This window comes from Equus asinus, chromosome 9, assembly GCF_041296235.1.
Source record: "Equus asinus isolate D_3611 breed Donkey chromosome 9, EquAss-T2T_v2, whole genome shotgun sequence".
NCBI classification, from domain to species: Eukaryota; Metazoa; Chordata; class Mammalia; order Perissodactyla; family Equidae; genus Equus; species Equus asinus.
Genome location: NC_091798.1, coordinates 87,562,494 through 87,581,113, shown reverse-complemented (window position 1 = coordinate 87,581,113; position 18,620 = coordinate 87,562,494). Strand labels below are relative to the sequence as shown.

The 18,620-nt window shown below is 33.9% G+C and overlaps 1 protein-coding gene across 13 annotated transcripts in view; it reads right to left on the bottom strand.

Annotated features, from left to right (window-relative positions):
* The window catches only part of SSBP2 (single stranded DNA binding protein 2), a 290,537-nt gene that overhangs the window by 53,158 nt on the left and 218,759 nt on the right, over positions 1-18,620 (bottom strand). For all 13 annotated transcript variants that reach the window (XM_014857023.3, XM_014857025.3, XM_044777908.2 and 10 more), the window contains one exon: positions 9,099-9,158. In XM_014857023.3, coding sequence (XP_014712509.1) covers positions 9,099-9,158 — 60 coding nt within the window. The remainder of the gene's footprint in view (positions 1-9,098; positions 9,159-18,620) is intronic.

Genomic DNA, 18,620 nt, shown 5'->3' with positions numbered 1-18,620 from the left:
CTAATTTCTTGCCATTGCTACACTGACATTCTAACTTCCAGTCACACTGAACTTCCTGCAGTTTTTTTTTCCAATTCATACATTCAGTGAACACCACCTAAATATCAACCATTAAAAACAAAACAAAAACTGAAAATAAACTCTCTCTCCTCTCAAGGAGCTCACAGATCCTTAAGTGCCTACTGCTGACATATTTTAGATCTCAGTTTAGGGACCACTTCCTAACAAAATTCTTTCCTATTATCCTAGTCTGGGATAAATTCTCCTTCTGTTATTTGCTTTAAAATATGTACATATTTTTTAGAAATTTCAAACTTACAGAAAACTGTCACAGACAGTAAAAAGGATTCCCATATACCCTGACACAGATTGTCCAAGTGTTAACATTTCATCACATTCGCCCTGTGACCCTTTCTCCTTCTCTCTATATACATTTGTTATCATAAGTCTTTTTCAGAACCCCGAGAGCACGCTGCAGACATTATGCTCGGTACCCCTAGGTACAGAATATAGCTCCCTAAACAAGGATATTCTCCTACATGACCACAATACAACTTTTCGAGGCAGGAAATCAATACTGAGACAACACTGCCATCCAAGCCACAGACCTCACTCAAGTTTTGTCATTTGTCTCAATAATGTTTCTTTTTTCTTTCTGGGACCAGGATCTCATGGAATACATGTTGCATTTGTTGTCACTTCTCTTCATGCTCCTCCAAGCAGGACTAATTCCTTAGTCTTCCCTTATCACGTCCCCAACAGTTTTAAAGAGAACAGGCCTTAAATTCTACAAGACGATCCTCGGATGCCTCTTGGTGACCCAGACTCAGGTCATATTTTCTTAGAAGGATATCGCAGAAATGATGCTATGTTCTTCTCAGTGTACCACATTAGAGGGCACATGATGTTGATTCAACCCACCACTGGTGATGTTAACCTTTGTCATGATTGTGTTGGTGTCTGCCAGGTTTCTCCACCATCAGATCATTATTTTCCCCCTCTGTAATTTATTACTTTTAGTATTGGAGCTATTCCGAGATGATCAATATCCATTCTTCACCCATCCTTTATCAACCTACCAGCCTTAGCATCCACTGACAATGCTTGAGCACCATGATAGTTGCAAAGTGGACATATTTGATGTCTATCCATTCTTTCTATGCTTATTAGTTGGCATTCCACTATAAGGAGGAGCTTTCCCTTCTCATTTGTTTATAAATTTTTAATTTAAATATAGACTTGGATTCTTCTTTTATTCAATGGGTAGTAATATATTACTATCATCATTTATTTTAATATTAAAATTACCCAAGATGTGGTCAGTGGAAGGCTCTTCAAGCTGATTCTTACATCCTTTTGACATGTCTCCATCATATCTTGAGTATTTCCTTACTGGCAAAAGATGTTCCGGGTTCATCTCATTCTTTTTCTGGCCTAGCTCTGGAATCAGTCCTTTCTCCAAAGGGCCCTGATTCCTCCTCTGGAAGACAGTATTTAGGCATCAAGATCTGGGTTCTCAGAGTGTTTGTTGTTAGTTGGGGGCATCACTTTTAGGCTTTCTCAGTAGATGCTGAGCTCAAGAATCTATGTATGTGAATATGCACACACATATACATCTAGGAGTAATTCTATGTCTATCTGTGTGTGTATGGTACATGCACACACCATAAATTCATACTCTCCAGCACCAACTCAACACCTCCAATTCCAAGTGAAAATCTCAGGATTATTGTTTAGCTTTCTTTCTTTTTATGTTTGTAAGTATTTTCTCCAACAGTGAGAAGCCTGGCTTTCATGATCTTGAATATCTTTTACTTATTTTTTCAATCAATATATTTATTTGTTCAATCTAACCAATCTCCCAACCACAACGGCCATCTCTTTTCTTTGCTACCTCCGTGTGTCCCCTTCCCGTCTCCCCGAATGTCTCAGCAGGGAAGGTTAGGGCTGTTTAGGTGCTTTTATGGGGTCATATACCTCACTTTCATAGAACTTAAACATGATCATGGCTTGTTTTCTTCTCTGTATCTCCAACAGACTGCAAGCTCTGACAGAGTGTGGACCTCATCTGTGCCTACCGGCTCAGACAAGTAAATATTTATGGAAGGAATAGGGTTTAGATTGGACAATTTTAGGAATCATCGGTGACAAAGTCATAGGAATGGAACAGACTTGAAAGAGTGAGAAGAAAAAAGATCAAATGTATAATTATTTTAAAATACCAAGAAGAGGTAGGACAGGAAACTGAAACTGAATAGGTATAAAATTAGGCAGGGGGCCAAGATCAGCATTTCAGAATGCACAAGGAGAGTTTCAAGAAGGAAGAAGTGGTCAACACTGCCAAAAGTTATAAAGAAGTGAGTTAGAAGGATGACTGAAAAATATATGACTTATCAAAATTATCTTCAATTGTAAGTTTGAAGTTCTTACTTTTTAAGTCTCCAAGTAGTTAGAGTTTGACACTATGAACTTTAATTCTGAATTTCTCAGTCTCACTGGAGACATCATGTTTTATCACTGGGAACCATTTTCTTCAAAATTTTACTTTTTCTTGTTTACCTTGGAATATCAGAACAACTGACAAGTCTTTCTCTGTTTCAATTTATCACTTCAAAATATATCATAATCCTACAGAAATCTTATCAAGTTGTCTTGGTCAAATCTTATAGAAATCTTGGTTAAGTCGTCTTTCAAAATGAGTGTCTTTATCTAAATCTAACTCCTTAGTCATCAATGTTTACCTTTTAGAATAAGTCAAATCTCTAACTTTTAAAACACTTTTATGAGTCCTGGGATGACCAGATGATGGTTTTGTGCATCAACAAGGGCATAATCACTGCATGTTTTTAAACCTTTAATTCTTGAGAAAAATAAATTTATATATCTTGTGGTAGATATTATTTTTATATTTTTTAACATGTTAAACGTATTCCATTCAGATTTGTTTAACTACGTGCAAATTCTGGCACACATTCTTTGCTCTATAAAGGATCTTCATTCTGACAGAGAAAATAACACTAATGGTGAGAGTGTTTAATAACAAAAAACATAATATCAACAATAATATACACTTGTGAGCCAGTCTGTGTCAGGAATTATGCTAAACTCTTTATATTTATTATTTCACTCAATGCTTACAGCAATCCTATGAGGTTATTAGTATTCATCCTTTTTGGTGATGAGAAACTGAGGTTTAATACATAAGTACTTTGTTAATTTGTCCATGGTTATACCATTGGTAAGTAGCCAAGCCAGGGCTTCACATCAAGTCAACATACTCTGAAAGTTCTAAAAGATAAGCCTTAAATCCTAGGATTTAAAATAAATGAAATAATACAAAATTTTACTAAAACAGAAATAATTAAATGGAGGAATTTCTTGCTTCATAAAGGAATTATTTAGTTTACAAAGGATTCATTATATGATTCCAGTGGTAAGCCCCTCTAGGAACTTAAGATTCTGGTATATATTTCCTTGAATACCATTATGGAGTCTACTCATAGAGACCAAATGCTCACCAGTGATGAAAAAATAGTGAATGTATCAATGCTTTTATGATATAATTCAGCTAACAATTTTGATCTACCAAAAATTTTAATGGGCCCCCTCAATTATATGAAATGAAGTAGTACCATATAATCAAGAAATTTTAGAACTAGGAGGGCTTTTAGAAAGACACGAGTCTGCTCTCATTTTACTGATAAGAAAACCAAGGCCCAGAAAGGGGACGTGACCTGCTGCAAGTCATACACTGCTGGGCATTGCTGGCATTTGGACCTAAGAGGCTTGACACAACTGAGGGCCCTTCAACACCACTGTCTTCTTCCTCTTTTTTCCCCCCATAAAAAGGCAATATCAATAGAAAAGATATTAAAATATAGAAATGTTACATTCAATGTAGGAAGATATTTGTTTCCGAAGTACAACTCACCTTTTAATATATCTATTTACTTATTTATTTTCCTTTTTTCTGTATCTCAACCACTGTAACTGCACTGTCCAATACAATACATGTCCTTTGCCACATGCAGCTATTTAAACAAATTAATTAAAATTAATAAAGTTAAAAATTCGGTTCCTCAGTCACTCTAGCCACATTTCAAATGCTCAAAGTACTAAAGCTACAGTACATGACAGTGCAGAAATGGAACATGTCCATCACCCCAGAAGGTTCTATTTGGCAGCGCTGCACTAGAATGCCAGATCCACAAGAAGGAGGATTTCCATTAGTCTGTTTACCAACGTATCCCCACATCTAGAATGGTGCCTGGCACATAGGAAACCTCAACAAATATCTGTTGAAGGATTGAATATTTCTGAGAGAGATTTTGTAAAGCGCTATGAAGTTTCTAATCAAATATATGGCAATGTATTTTTTGTACTTGCTACATCCAAAAACGGTATATCTGTGACAAAATGGCTATAAGATAATGAGATACGTTTTGGCAAAAGTAGTAAACATTGTATCAAAAAGTTCAATATAACTCTAACTTCAACTGAGTAAGTGAATGCACAACATTCAGTAGGTAAACTTTTCTTGGTTTGGAAAGGAGAATAAATATCTTTTTTTGCCAGACATATTGAGTTTGTTAATTTCCTTTGTCCTACAATGATAGAAAATAATTGGAAAATACATATATCCCAGGATACACTCATAATTCAAAGTCATAAGGAAATAACACTTTTAAAATTGTTCCATTGGTTTTCAAATAATAATTTAAATACATTAATAGTGTAATTATCACTAAGAAACAAAGAAATAAGGAGATCTCAACTGCCAGAAAGGGATATTTTGAACTGGCAACAAAAGCTACGTTATGCTTTCATCATTAACCACTAATTTATTTTAAACAGGTACAACATTTTTAATTTTTAAAGTTAGAGATTTGCTACAGACGTCCTCCTTATAATTTCAGTTATAAGACTCCTATTATTTACTCAATATAGAATATATTCCTCTTTATGCGGCTGAAGTCCTTCTCTTCTGTTTTCATATTGATATCACTAAATAAAAGTCAAATTCTACATGTGAAAAATTTTACAGACAGAAAACTATTGGTAAAGGACAAGCTAAACAGCATTCATCCTGAATAAGAGAACATGCTAGGAGGAGTAAGAACATAGTTTGTTTACAATATAGGTACTTTGGTTATATGGGGATATAGTAAAAGTTATTTTCAATACATAAGTAAACATCCCAACAACTTTTCTTTTTCTCAAATGCCTGGTGATTTTTTCCCTATCTGAAAAGTGATGAAGAAAAGTCTTTTTAAGATATACCTATCCTTAGCATCCATTATTTTTTTTATCATGTAAGAACTATACATACAGTATCAATAAAGGGTAATCTTATACATTGAATAACCAGAAAAATAAAGATGTATACTTTTAGTTATCTATGTATATAATTAACTAATAATACTTTCTTCTAATAAAAAATAAAATACCTGTTCAATGCAATTTCAAAAATACATAAATAAAGAAAGAAATCACTTATGATCCTACCACCCAGAAATAAAAGATATGGTCGTTACAGTCTTTTTGACAAATGCGTGTGTGCATCTTGGCGGGGAGACTCTCTTGAGTTTCTGATGTACTGAGTGATACAGCAAAGGTCATTTACTACATATGCTTTGTGCCTTCTTTTTTACATTTGGTAATAAATCATAAACATTTTATCCTATCAATAAACTTAATTCTATAACATGCCTTTTAATAGCTGCACATGATTTCACCATTTGGATATACCATAATTTATTTAACCACTCATCTATTATTGGACAAATACCTTTGAGAGTTCCAGAAAACTGGTCTGATGTAGTGTGTTTTTAGAATACCAAAATCAGTTTTAGAATAGAAAATGGTCAACAGCACTAACTACGTGTTATTTCAACTCACATACCTGCTTACAGAGTTTCAGGAATGGTGAGAAACAGAGTATATATTCTCAAAATTCTATAGGATCAATGAATCAACAGTTTACTCTTGGCATCACTCATTAACAGTCTCTGTATTTCTGGCTGCCATGGTTCCTCAGCATAGCGTTGAATGAATATTATGAATTTTTCTGATCACTTTATCTCTGAGAAGGATAAAGACCTGTTCTACTCCAGTTATGGCTGCTTCAACACCAATGACTGATTTGACAAAACTAATTCTAGTATAAAAATGTATAGTCAAATATATTTTTTGGACTTAATTTCTATGTTTCATATGTTTTCTCATATATATTCATTCTTTACCATATTGTGTATTTTTGTAATTTTACTTCTCTTTCATCATTTTAGAGACTACTACCTCTTCCTATATTTTTTTGGCATAGTGATATTATTCCATGTTCCAAATACCCAGTCCTATAAATATACAAACAGTAAGCCATTGTGGATTTAGTCTAGAACCATGAAAACCATCTCAGGAGAACTTAAATTAAAATCTACAGTCTAATCATTAGTAACTATGAATTCTGAAGGATCTGTTTATTTAATGAATGTCTTTCATGTATTTAAAATGACTAATCAACAACGTTGAAGAGGTTAATATTTCACTTTTTATTTTCTTAGATGCAATCTATCAATAAAACAAAATTTCATTAGTTTGTGATCATTTTAAATGAAGACTAAATAAAAATTTTTTTTAACATATTTGTGTTTTTTTTATACATCATTGCAATTAATCACCAAAAATAGTTTCGCCAATTCTACTTTAATGACTACATAATGAAATTGAAGAACCATTTTGTTGCTTGAAAAGGTCATGCTCCTAACTAGGTTAAAGATTTCCTAAAACACTATTTTTACACTATTAACACAATTAATTTGCTCAGAAAATTCTTTTTAAAAATAGTATAAATGTAAATTATTATAAACTTGAAAGACATGTTTGAATTAACAAAGTTTAACTATATGCGTACATGTGGGAGGTGGGGGACCAGAAAAATGCCACTTAGAAGAGTACAATTGTATTAAGATATACTTAAGTAAAGACTATTTAAAATTCTTTTTTGAAGAAGAAGAAAATTAGCCCTGAACTAACATCTGCCACCAATTCCTCCTCTTTTTGCTGAGGAAGTCTGGCCCTGAGCTAACATCTGTGCCCATCTTCCTCCACTTTATATGTGGGATGCTACCACAGCATGGCTTGACAAGTGGTGCAGAGGTCTGCGCCCAGGATCCAAACTGGTGAACCCCGGGCCACTGAAGTGGAGCACATGAACCTAATGCCTACACCACTGGGCCAGCCCTCTGATCAAAATTCTTGATGAAAAAGAGCCTGTATCACAGCTCTTTATTACCTTTAACTTTTTAATCGCCTCTTTTAAAAATCCAAAAGCGTTACATACTTGTTCGCAAAACATTTCAAGCAATCTAGATTTACAATTCCACATTCCCACCAACAATCCACTCCTCTTCCTAAGAGTGTGTCTTTCACTTTGTTAGTCTCTATCGGTTTGGAACCTAACATCGTATCTTACACATAGCAGGCATTTCAACAATGTCAAAGGAATGCAACTCCAATAATTCTACCAGATTTTCATGACTGATATGGAAAATATGGAGTCAAAAAAATTCTAACACACCGTACAAGAAATTCACATTTCTCTAATTCAGATTTTCAGGAATCTCTTAAATCTATGTAAGATACAAAGCTATGGATGGGATGTCTGAAACACTCTGAAGACTCCAATGAAAGACACAACTTTCTGTTCTTTAAAAAGAAATGTAAAAGACTCAGGCACCTACATAAGTAGATCCGACTGTCGACATATATAGGTTCACCCCCAGAGGAAAAAAAAAATCCTGTATATTGGAACACCTGACATCTGTGCACTTCTCTTCCCTATTTCTTGTCACGTTCCTGGCTCTATGTGCTGAATGCAGATTCAGTCTGAAGCAGGAAACTCCCTCAGCTGTGAATGGGGGGACTTGCAGCCCTGCATCCCTGAGAGATCCAGCACTGCCGCCTGCATTAAGCCCTCCCCTGAGGGTGAGTGCGGGTGCTGGCACTCCTTGCTGTGTACTAGAAGCTGACTGGGACACTTCAAGGACGCTGCACTATTTCAGTAAGAGTTAGGACAGGAGAAGCAGAACTCTGTTGCTATCAAATGTGTTACTAAGCACAACTTTCTTGTTCCAGTTTTGGTCAGGAAGGAAGTGGAAATAGAGAATAAGAATAAAAAGAGAATTTATTGTGATAACAGGGTTTACTTTAGAAGTGGGAAAGCACTGAAGTATACAAATAACAGATATAAGAAAGTGACGAAACAATTATCTCGACATAAATATTCTATACAGTTAAGCATTTAATTTCTTCTTGTGTTATATACATGCACACTGTCTATATCATAAACTAAACTATAAACTCCTCAGAAGTAAAAATTGTACTTCATTCTCTGTAGCAAATAAACATTTACGATACTGGTAAAAAATGATTTGAGGACAAAACTTAGGAAATCTCAGAGCTCTTGTAGGTAAACAAAAGTTAGAAGATTTACTGTTAACAATTTATTTATTAAGAGATCTAACCATCCTATAAGCAGCTAATTATACGTTTGATATGTTAATTTGGCAAAAGTGACATGAATGTTACAGCCATAATATTGAAATTACATTATATAAAAATAAACCAAAGTATGTTCAGAGAAAATTTTATTGCCGTCCTTTAAATGAGAGAATAATCAGCATTTACTGAAACTATATATATTTAAAAAATTAGGTTGAAAGTATACGGCAGACGCCAAGGGTCAGCAAACTTTTTTCTGTGAAGACCCAGATAGTGAATATTTTAGGGTTGCAGGCCATGTATGGTCCCCACCATGAGCACACAAATCTGCTCCTGAAGTAAAAGGAGCCAAAGACAGTATATAAATAAATGAGTGCGGCTGTGTTCCAATAAAGCTTTATTTACAAAAACAGCCAGTCAACCTATGGGCCACAGTTTGCCAACCCTCGAAGTAAATTATATATTAGTAGAAGCATTAACTGGGATAGACAAGGGATCATTCAAGATTTTTATAGGTGAGAAATATCTGTGATATTTTCAAAGTCTTTATTGATTCTTAAAAAAAAATATAAACAACTCAAGTAGCACATAAATCTTACCTGGTTAGGTATCCTCAGTGGGGGCCTTGGACCTCCAGGGTACCGAGGTGACATAAAAGGCTATTGGAGTAAAACAAACAAATAAAACAAAAAACAGCTCAATGTAAAATACAGGTTTGAAAGTAAACTGCTTTAAAAAATTTTAGAATTATACAAAATAGAAATCAATTTACTTCCCTGAAATGTGGCTGCTTTCAGTAGAATAAATGGTTTTAAGAAAAATTACCATCCTATTTTTTATTTTGTGGAGTATCTGGAAAATTTTCCACCGAAAATGTAAAAACATCAGAGATGACTAAAGTAACTATAATAAAACTTTTTAAAATGTGAATTATTACTAAGATAATGATATCTAATAGGCAAAAAAATAAGATTAAGAAATTCAGGGAAGCAAATCTCAGTAAAGAATTCAGGAAGAGGCTTACTGACTATAGCATTGTACAAACTCGGTTGTGAGTATATAGTTTTGACTGAATTATCCAGTTTGGTCATCAATTTCCTTTAATAATTTTAAAGTTGCCAAATTTCTTCACCTTTTGTTTTGTGACTGTTTAAAATGGTGAAGAAATTTCTTTTCCAAGGTTCATTTGTGGTTAAAAAGTTTTGGCTATTTCATCAAGAGTTTGTTATAATTCAAAATTGATTACAGATTTTAAAGTTGAAATTTCTTTGCATATTTTGAGCCTAGCAGATTCTGAGGTGTGTACTTTCCACAAAAGAAAAAAATGGTCTTATATTAAAACCCAAGTCAATTCATTTTGTTAGATGAATCAGCAGCTGCTAAGATGTGTTGACTCTGTCCGTCCAAAAACTGTCTGAAGAATATCCTAAAAAAATCACTTTAGTGGTTGTCCAACGTTGAGTGGAAGGAGAACATTTTTGGTCTCTCAGATTTGGGCACCAAATTTTTCTAAGTTTATTCCTAAAATTTTCCAAACTTCCACTTGCATTATATTTTTCTAGAAATAGAGAAATAATACAATTTTGTTTAACTACATCACAATACATACTTTACTTAAAGATTATTCTTTACATGTAATATAAGCAAATTATCAACTCTAAAGGGTTGGAGATTATGAAGAATATTAAGAATGAATACAAATTAAGAATCAATTTAACCAAGGCTTGAGAAAGCCAAATCCTTTGTACTTTACATAATTAATTTCCACATTTATGACATATTTTCTAGAAACATTTTTAGAAATTAGGCCTACAGTTCATGGCTACACATATTTTCCAGGGTTATTTAAAAAACAGCATCTGAAAAATAAAATCCTAACAAATTTATGCTGTATATGCTTTTTCTATAATATTCTTTGGAGGGTCTGACAAACCAACAAGAGGAAGTTCAGAATTAAGCACAGTTTGGCTTTTTGCTCACTGTGTTCTTCTATGTTAATGTATTCCCAGGACTTAACTTTAAATGGACAGAAACAGTGGATTGTTCAGGTAATAATGTCATCGCCAGCTGATAAAACTTAAGTGGATTTTCCAACTTTGTGTGTGTGTGTGTGTGTGTGTGAGGAAGATTGGCCCTGAGCTAACATCTGTGTCAACTTCCTCTATTTTGTCTGTGGGATGCCGCCACAGCATGGCTTGATGAGTGGTGTGTAAGTCCGAGTCCAGGATCCAAACCCACGAAGTCTGGGCTCCTGAAGTGGAGTGTGTGAACTCATCCACTATGCCACTGGGCCAGCCGCAGATTTTCCAACTTTAACATTTAAAAAATGTTTAGTTTTTACATATTTGATCAAAGTTGTCTCCCTTTCATCATCTGAAACTCTTCTAAATTGCATTAATTAGTTAACATAGAAGCTTATCCCAATATTCACACTCCCTCTGCTATTTTCCTTACCACATAATTTCAATTATGAAACTGTCTTTTAAATTCGGGACTCATAAGAAATTTAATACTTAAATATTGTGTCATTGGTTTTGGAATGGCTGCCTTTCACAAAGTGATGTTATAGGATACGTTTAGTAATCCAAGGAATAATATCAATTTAGTTCTTGAAACATGGAGAAATAAAAATAGGTTACTAATAATTCCTGTCCATAGTAAATTCACTTTGAAATGAATACAAGGTAGAAATTATGTTAAAAATATTACTAAAAACTAAATGGTGAGATAAATATTGAGATATGTCTTATTTGAGATGTGCATGTTCCTTTGAAGGTAAAATGATGGTATAGTGTCAATTCAATGGACTATTTGAAGAGAGAAATTTGTCCTTAAAACAATGGCATTGTGAATAAACGTATTCTAATGAGACTGTGTGCCGTCCTCTCCTCTCTGACTGCGGCCCCATCAAGCGACCGCTGATAAGGACAAGCAGTGCGTGTGGTGCTGGGCACCTGCGGGTCCCTATGGAGTAAGACTGGGAGAAGGCCTCTCCGTAGTCACTCCTTCTTGTATGCCCTCCTCCAAGAAGTTCAAATTTACGTTTTTTTGCCAAAAAAAAGAAATTGAAAGCCACTTACAAATTCCAAATTATACCTATACAATTAAAGCAAAAAATGACAAAAATCTAGTTCATTTAGATAAAAATCTACTTTTACCTAAAATATAAGGTACATATAAAGTATAAAGATTGCAAGAGTTAAAGCATTTTTAACATCATGCTAGTGTTGTATAACATAAGCTTTCCAAATTTAGACTAATCCTCATCTTAAGTTACCTAGTTAACCACCTAGGTCAACCGCCTACTTCATCAGCTTGTGTAGTCACAGCAACAGAATCCAAAAGAGTCCGCACACTAGCAACTGAGAATATTCTGCACTAACATCTGTACTTCACTATTCAAAAGTCAGTTTGCTTTAAAATACAATTCAAGATACTAAAACATATTTAAATTCTTGTACAGTAAAACACTAATCTGTCTTAAGAGATTACCTACTGATAGTACAAATTATACCTACCGATAGTCATGTCAGTACTCTCTGGATTAATATCCTGAGAAGAACAGGTTCTTCAAAAGAGTCTTTGGCTAAGAAAGTGTGCTTACTCTTTATATTTCGGGTAAAAAATTTTAAAATAGTTTGGGCCTAGTTTAAAATATCTGCCTGAAGGCGTGATGATGGTGAATTGATATTTTAACGGGAAAAAGCCTTTCTGTTGACAAAGTCATTTATGATTGTGGAAAAAACATTTAACTCAAAGTCAAGGGACTGGATTCTAGTTTTTGCACTACCACTAATTAGCAGAGGGCCTGGAGCTAACACGCTTTCAGGGGTTTCGTTTTCTCAGGCTTACAATGAGGAAGTAGGACTAGATGATCTCTAAAGTCCTTTAGAAAAAAAAAATTAAACCCCATGATTCTGCGCTAATTATTCCCAGCATTACCCTTAAGTATAAAGATTAGTATATTGTAGACAGCTATTAACATTTGAAGTGTGTGGGGATGGAGATATAGGCATATGCTCCTGAGGACAAACCATCTTTATCAAGGAACTGGAGACACTTATTCCCGTGCTTCCAGAGAAAAGGAAAACCTTGTCAAAGAAAAAAACAGTTCAACAACGATGCTCTTTGTTCATATCAGAGGTCAATAGGGAGAACAAAAAAGCTGCACTTATTGATTCAAAGGTATGTGAGACATTTGTTCATTCAACAAATGTTTATGAAACACCGACAAAGGCACTCTTCCAGAGGGTTGGGCCTAACAGTGAAGAAAATGGATAAAGATCGCTGCCCTCTGCTTAGGACTTTTCAAGGTTCATAGTCTTGTAATTAATGGGAGAAACAATTTCTGGAAAAATTGTTTTCTATATCAGCCCACTAATCTGGAACAAATAGAATGTTCTCTTCACCAAATGGCAAGTATCAATGAAAATTCAAAGAAAATAATATTTCAATCTGGTGCCTTCCCTCGGAAGTCACATTACATCATCCTTACTTGACAGAACATGTAGTGCCATGAACGACTGAAAATCAAGTCTACGCTTTTAAGAAAGTTTTCCAAATTAGGCAAAGCTCACAGAGTAAGGTTCTTTATCATATAAGATAAACTGAGTATCACAGCTAGTACTCTGATGTACGGAAACAACATTTATAGGCATTAATTCTCATGTCTCCATGTTTCAGTTATCCACCTAAAATGAATGTGATAACCCAAAGTGGAAGGAATAAAAATATACACAAGGCGGAAAATCAAGAAGTATTTGGTGACTAAACAAAAGAAAAAGAAACTCTAATAGAAATACAAACTGAGAGTCTAGCTCATTGCCTCCAAGTAGTCTTCTAGAGAAAAGATGACACAATTTAGAATCATAATTTATTTCAGAATGAATGTCATTCAATTTTAAAGAATTATTTTCCATTATATCAAGAATTATTCATGGAATTTTAAACTTCTGCTTTCCTAAAGAAGAAACCTTCCTTTGCTCTCTGCCCCTTTCACTAGTGGACAGTAGTACTCTCTCTCTTCCTATTTGATCTTTCATAAGCCCTTAGTGCTTTATCTCAATTCCCTAGGAATCAGAAGGAAGCAGCTCTTCCTTTCTTCACACTGGTTGAAGGTGGATTGTTCAGTCCAGTTCTCTTCTTCTCTGAAGGTCCCAGATGCCTCCTGGCCCCGCCAATGGAATTATTTTTTAAATAATTTACCAGCACTGAAATTACAGGTGATAAGAACCATTTTAAGACCTAACTTCTTTTTCTCTCTCTCTCTCTCTCTCTATAAAATCAAACTATACATCTTAAATGCCACATTACTCAAATGTTAATTTTGTTAATATTTTATAACATTTTGAATAGTTTCTAAAAAACATAAATATTATTTATCAGCTCCAGAATATTCTTTATGTCTTGAGATTACTCTTGTATTCTTCTTTCTCGGCCAAGTAAATTTCTTGTTAATCCTCAAGCGCCAGTTTAAATGTCACTCCCTCTTAAGGAATCTCTACAGGCTCCTTCCCCTCCCCCTCCTGAGCACCTTCGCTCCTCCCATTGTCACAGAGGATTCAGTGCACTGCAGTACACTGTATGCCTTGATACAAGGAAACCCACTTCAGAGGAAAGAACACGAAGCTGTAGGAGAGCAAGTAATTACCTCACATGAGGTAATTAATCTATAAAATAAAACTGCTATTTCTTAGAATCCTTAAAATTAATGTAGCAACGTACAAATCACCTATATCTTATTTTAAATAATTCAACATGGCTTTAGAAACTCTAAATCTTAGTCTTTAAGAACAAACTGATAATAAAGAAAATTTAAAATCATTTAAAAATAAAAGTTTCTTTAAAATGCCAATCATTTAAGCATTTTCTATATACTGTATTTTATTTTATGAGCATAATTCAGAACAAATCAATGATAAACAGAAGAATACCACTAACTTCTTCAGAGTGGACAAATGCAACATGCAGGACAGTTTACACTTCTGAAAATTCAGAAGTCTGGAAAATTCAGAAGTCTGAGGTATGTTCCAAAAAATACAATCAGACAGGATTCGTGCAACTTAAAGAAACTTTGAACTGTTTTGAGGACAAAATTATTCACGTGAAATTTGCTTCTAATTTTGAAAAAATAATCTTTTTAAACGATTAAAAGAAATATACAATTACCAAGTTTAAGAAAATACGAACTTACAAGTAAACACTCACTTTAAAAAATGACTTATTTCACAGAAATACTCACTTGAAGTTTTCCAAGTTCTGTATTGTACAATTATAATAAAATCTGACTTCCAGAATTTTATTTGAATATGCCTTTTTGACACATTTTAGAGCAGAAAGTTTTACTTTTTGGAGTTTACTAGGTCAACCTCCTTATTTTATGTAAAAGAAAAACCAAGACCAAATTTCTTGGCTGCCATCTTAGTTTTCTTACTGCTACTACATCCTGCCACAGTAATATCTTTACAGAATAAAGGCAGGTACACATCATTCCTATGACTGACTGACCATAAATCAATTGCCTGACTTGGCACTTCCTCTTAGGCCCCCCAGCAACTGTGCAACCATTCACTTAATGTAGAATTCTTTACCCTCGCTACCACTCAACCATGAAAAGCTGAAAAGGCAGCGGTATTTCAGGTAAGCAAGTTAATTTGCATATAAAGCACTAATTAGCATGTACTCGATTGACTGGACTAAAAGAAATGCAACAACTGAAATAAAGTAAATTTAATAAGCTCTATCTCTTTTTCTTGTACATTTTTACTAGAGTTTTGATAACATATGTTGTCTTTAGACCATTTATTTGTGTTTTAAGTCAAATGCCAAAAAAGAGTAGAAGATAGGTGGGGAATGGTGGTAAATGAATGACGTATTATTAGAAGAGTATCATCACTACAATTAACTGTTCATTATAGTGTGATAACTTATAACGAAGTTCATGAGGAAGGGAAGGAAGCAGTTAGCACATGTGGAGAGAGAATGTACAGAAGATGTTCAATACATATTTGTTTGGTTCTGTAACTGATCATTGACTGAGTGAATGAACAACATTGATGAAGACTCTAAAAATCAGCAAAAGGTATAATAAATAAAGCTTGGTTCTTCTGTATAAAATCTCACCTGACCAATTTATGTGTCTTGTTAAAAATAGGTAGACTCTATTGATACCGTGGAGAGTAGACCACAGTATTGGCACAGTATATCTGGTTGTCTGGTGAGAAAATGCTTATATAATATGTACAGGGGGAAAATTCTGCTTGCTTAAATAGGACAAGTTCTATCTTCCGGAGGACCTAATAAAAGTAGGTAAAGAACGAAGTGTTGGAGACCCCAAGAAGATACTGAGCTGTAAATTACAATATCCATATCAACAACAAATAAGAGAACTTATAATTTAGATGACTAATAAAGCCTTTTATTTTCTCCTACTGCTTTCAGGTTTCTCCTATTATTTCCAGAGTGTCAGAGTTGAAAATAATGATTCTTAGGTACTTTTACAGAGTAACAGTATTTAGTAACCACTCGAGTACCAAAGGATGTCAGGCTAACTTGTGTATGATTCAGCAAAAAATGTGTGATCAACTTATTGATCTTTTTCTGAAGCATAGCCCTGCCATGAGAATTGCTAACAATTCCACGGAACAGCTCATCTCTCAGCTGTTGGTCTCATATAGTGCTGTTTACACATGGGACTCTAGTCTGTTTAGACTGAAATATATTCAAAAAACTATAATCCTTGGGTCTCAGAAACAACATGTTTTAGCTTATGTATTTTCTTTCCATTAAGAAAAGGCTCAGCATTTGAGTAAGAACATTAAAACATTTTGCTTTCTTAATATCATATTGTCTTTAGCATATAACCATCTCTAATTCAAAAATATGTAAGAAAATAGTTGACAAAAAGTAATTTGCTTCCATCAACATTTAGGCGAAAACACAAGGTACAAAGTGATAGCCTGAAAAAATATGAGTTATCTTCAGTAATTATATTAATTACATAAAAACCAAGTATCTACCTTATTTGGTCCTGTACAGATGTGATAGATTTAATCTTTCTTCTGATATTTTTGATGTACTGTTTTAAGTAGACAGGGAATAAGACACAGTTCTAGACACAAAAATTATTCTACAATCTTTCAAGGGAAAAAACTTCTCCCAAACATAATTTTAGAAAATGATAAATATGGCAGGTTATATTTATTTATTTACAGTCCTGGAAAGGTAATAAAAATCTTTTCATTATAAGATTTAACCAAATGCATAAACATTCCTTTAAAAACTAAAATACTACTTTTTACTCATTCTCTGTCCATTTTTTTAGTTAATTCAATTCTCTTTACATGATTTTCTCTATTTTGCTCTTCTCTATTGCATTTAGAAGTAAATCTCTTTTTTTCTCAATTGCATTAACTTTCTTGAAGTCACCTGCTATCAATAATAATATTGAGAATATTATTTGGAAAAATCATGACAATGTTGTGGCCTCTGTATTTCATTTCAGCCATCTTTCATACAGCAAGAATATTCACATATTTTTATTTTTCTAATTCCATGAGATGTTTCATGAGTTTTCTGTAGGAAAGTAATGAAGCATAAATTATACATCAAATGAACTTTGTCAAAGTTGCTTTACAATTAATATATCTTAATTTGTTTAGTTTCTTTTCTGTTTTTCATGAAAATCTCCATCAGACACTACTGACACCCTAGTGGATAAGACACTCTTGATTAACACATTTTAATTCCAACTAGTATTAAACTAATTTAGCTCACAAAATGACATACTTATGCTGGCACAGTCTGCTGACAAGCATCAATATGTAGTTTATCTTCCATATAGCTTAGATATTCTATCATCATCAACACTTAATTAAAATAACTCATACAAAATAACTGAAAAGTATTTACGGATCTAGTTTCCTGGATGTTCTTTTGGCAAGGCTAATTCAATTCAGCACAGAGTTATAAGCATGTTGATTCTTCTGATATGGATTTAGTCTAAGCATCAACATTGCTCACTTACATTCTGGACCTTTTCAAGAAGTTGAGACCATTTCTCAAGCCTTCATTTCCATATATTAGATATGGGTGTGTGGCAACGGACATGTGGATTGTGAAATGGCGACTGAGCTGTCTGCTAGTCTAATCAACTATAAAAATTTGAATAATGTTCTATAAAGGACTTTAATAATTGGTTTTAGATCAGTTTATATTCACAAATACCCACAGACACACACAGTTTTTTGGTGTCTGAGAGTCCCACCTCAGCTGCATCGGGCTCTGTGCTGCCCCCTACTCTGGACTGCAGCCACAAGAACAACCAACCCGCGTTTGTGTGTTAAAAAAGTAACATCACAGGTTCAAAGATAAATATTTCAGATATGACTTAGGATAAAGTACCAGGCTGACTCAATCAAAAAAGAAGCTAAAACAGTAATTTTTTAAAACCACTCAATTTTTCATTGAAGAATACAAAAATAATCCCCTCCTCTCCTTTTTCCCTCTTTTATATCCATGCTTCCATGTAAACGTGTTCCAGGTGACAGCGGGGGGACAGGTACCTCACTTTCCATGAACGTACCACTGCAAAGAACACGCTACTTCGTTCTTACCCTTCTGATAGCTTGATATGCTAGGGAAGTTTCTACTGCTTAAGCAGAGTCCTTTCAAATGTGCGTGTGGAGAAACTAAAGAAAACTTCTAAAGAAACTGGCCTATGGGTTTGGTCTTCAGATCCAAGTGGCAGATTATATACATTTCTACTTTCTTTAGAAATGAAATGATACTCATATTCACTTGGTTACTTACCTACAAACATGAAATCTATACTTACTCAACTCATGTCTGAAGTGTATAAAACAGTCTTTAAACAGATTAGCTTTTTACAGAAATTATCAAAGCACCAAGAAGCCAATTTTGAAACTAGAGCTTACTAATTTGACTAATACTAAAAAGTAGAAAAAGAAGCAAGATGAGAGAATTCAAATTGTACAAACTGAAGCTATTTCTCCATCACCAGTTTAAAAATATATATTTTGAAACACATGTATCTTAAACAGATACATGTATACAATAAAACTGATAAGACAAATTCAAGTGGAAAAAAATATTTACTGATC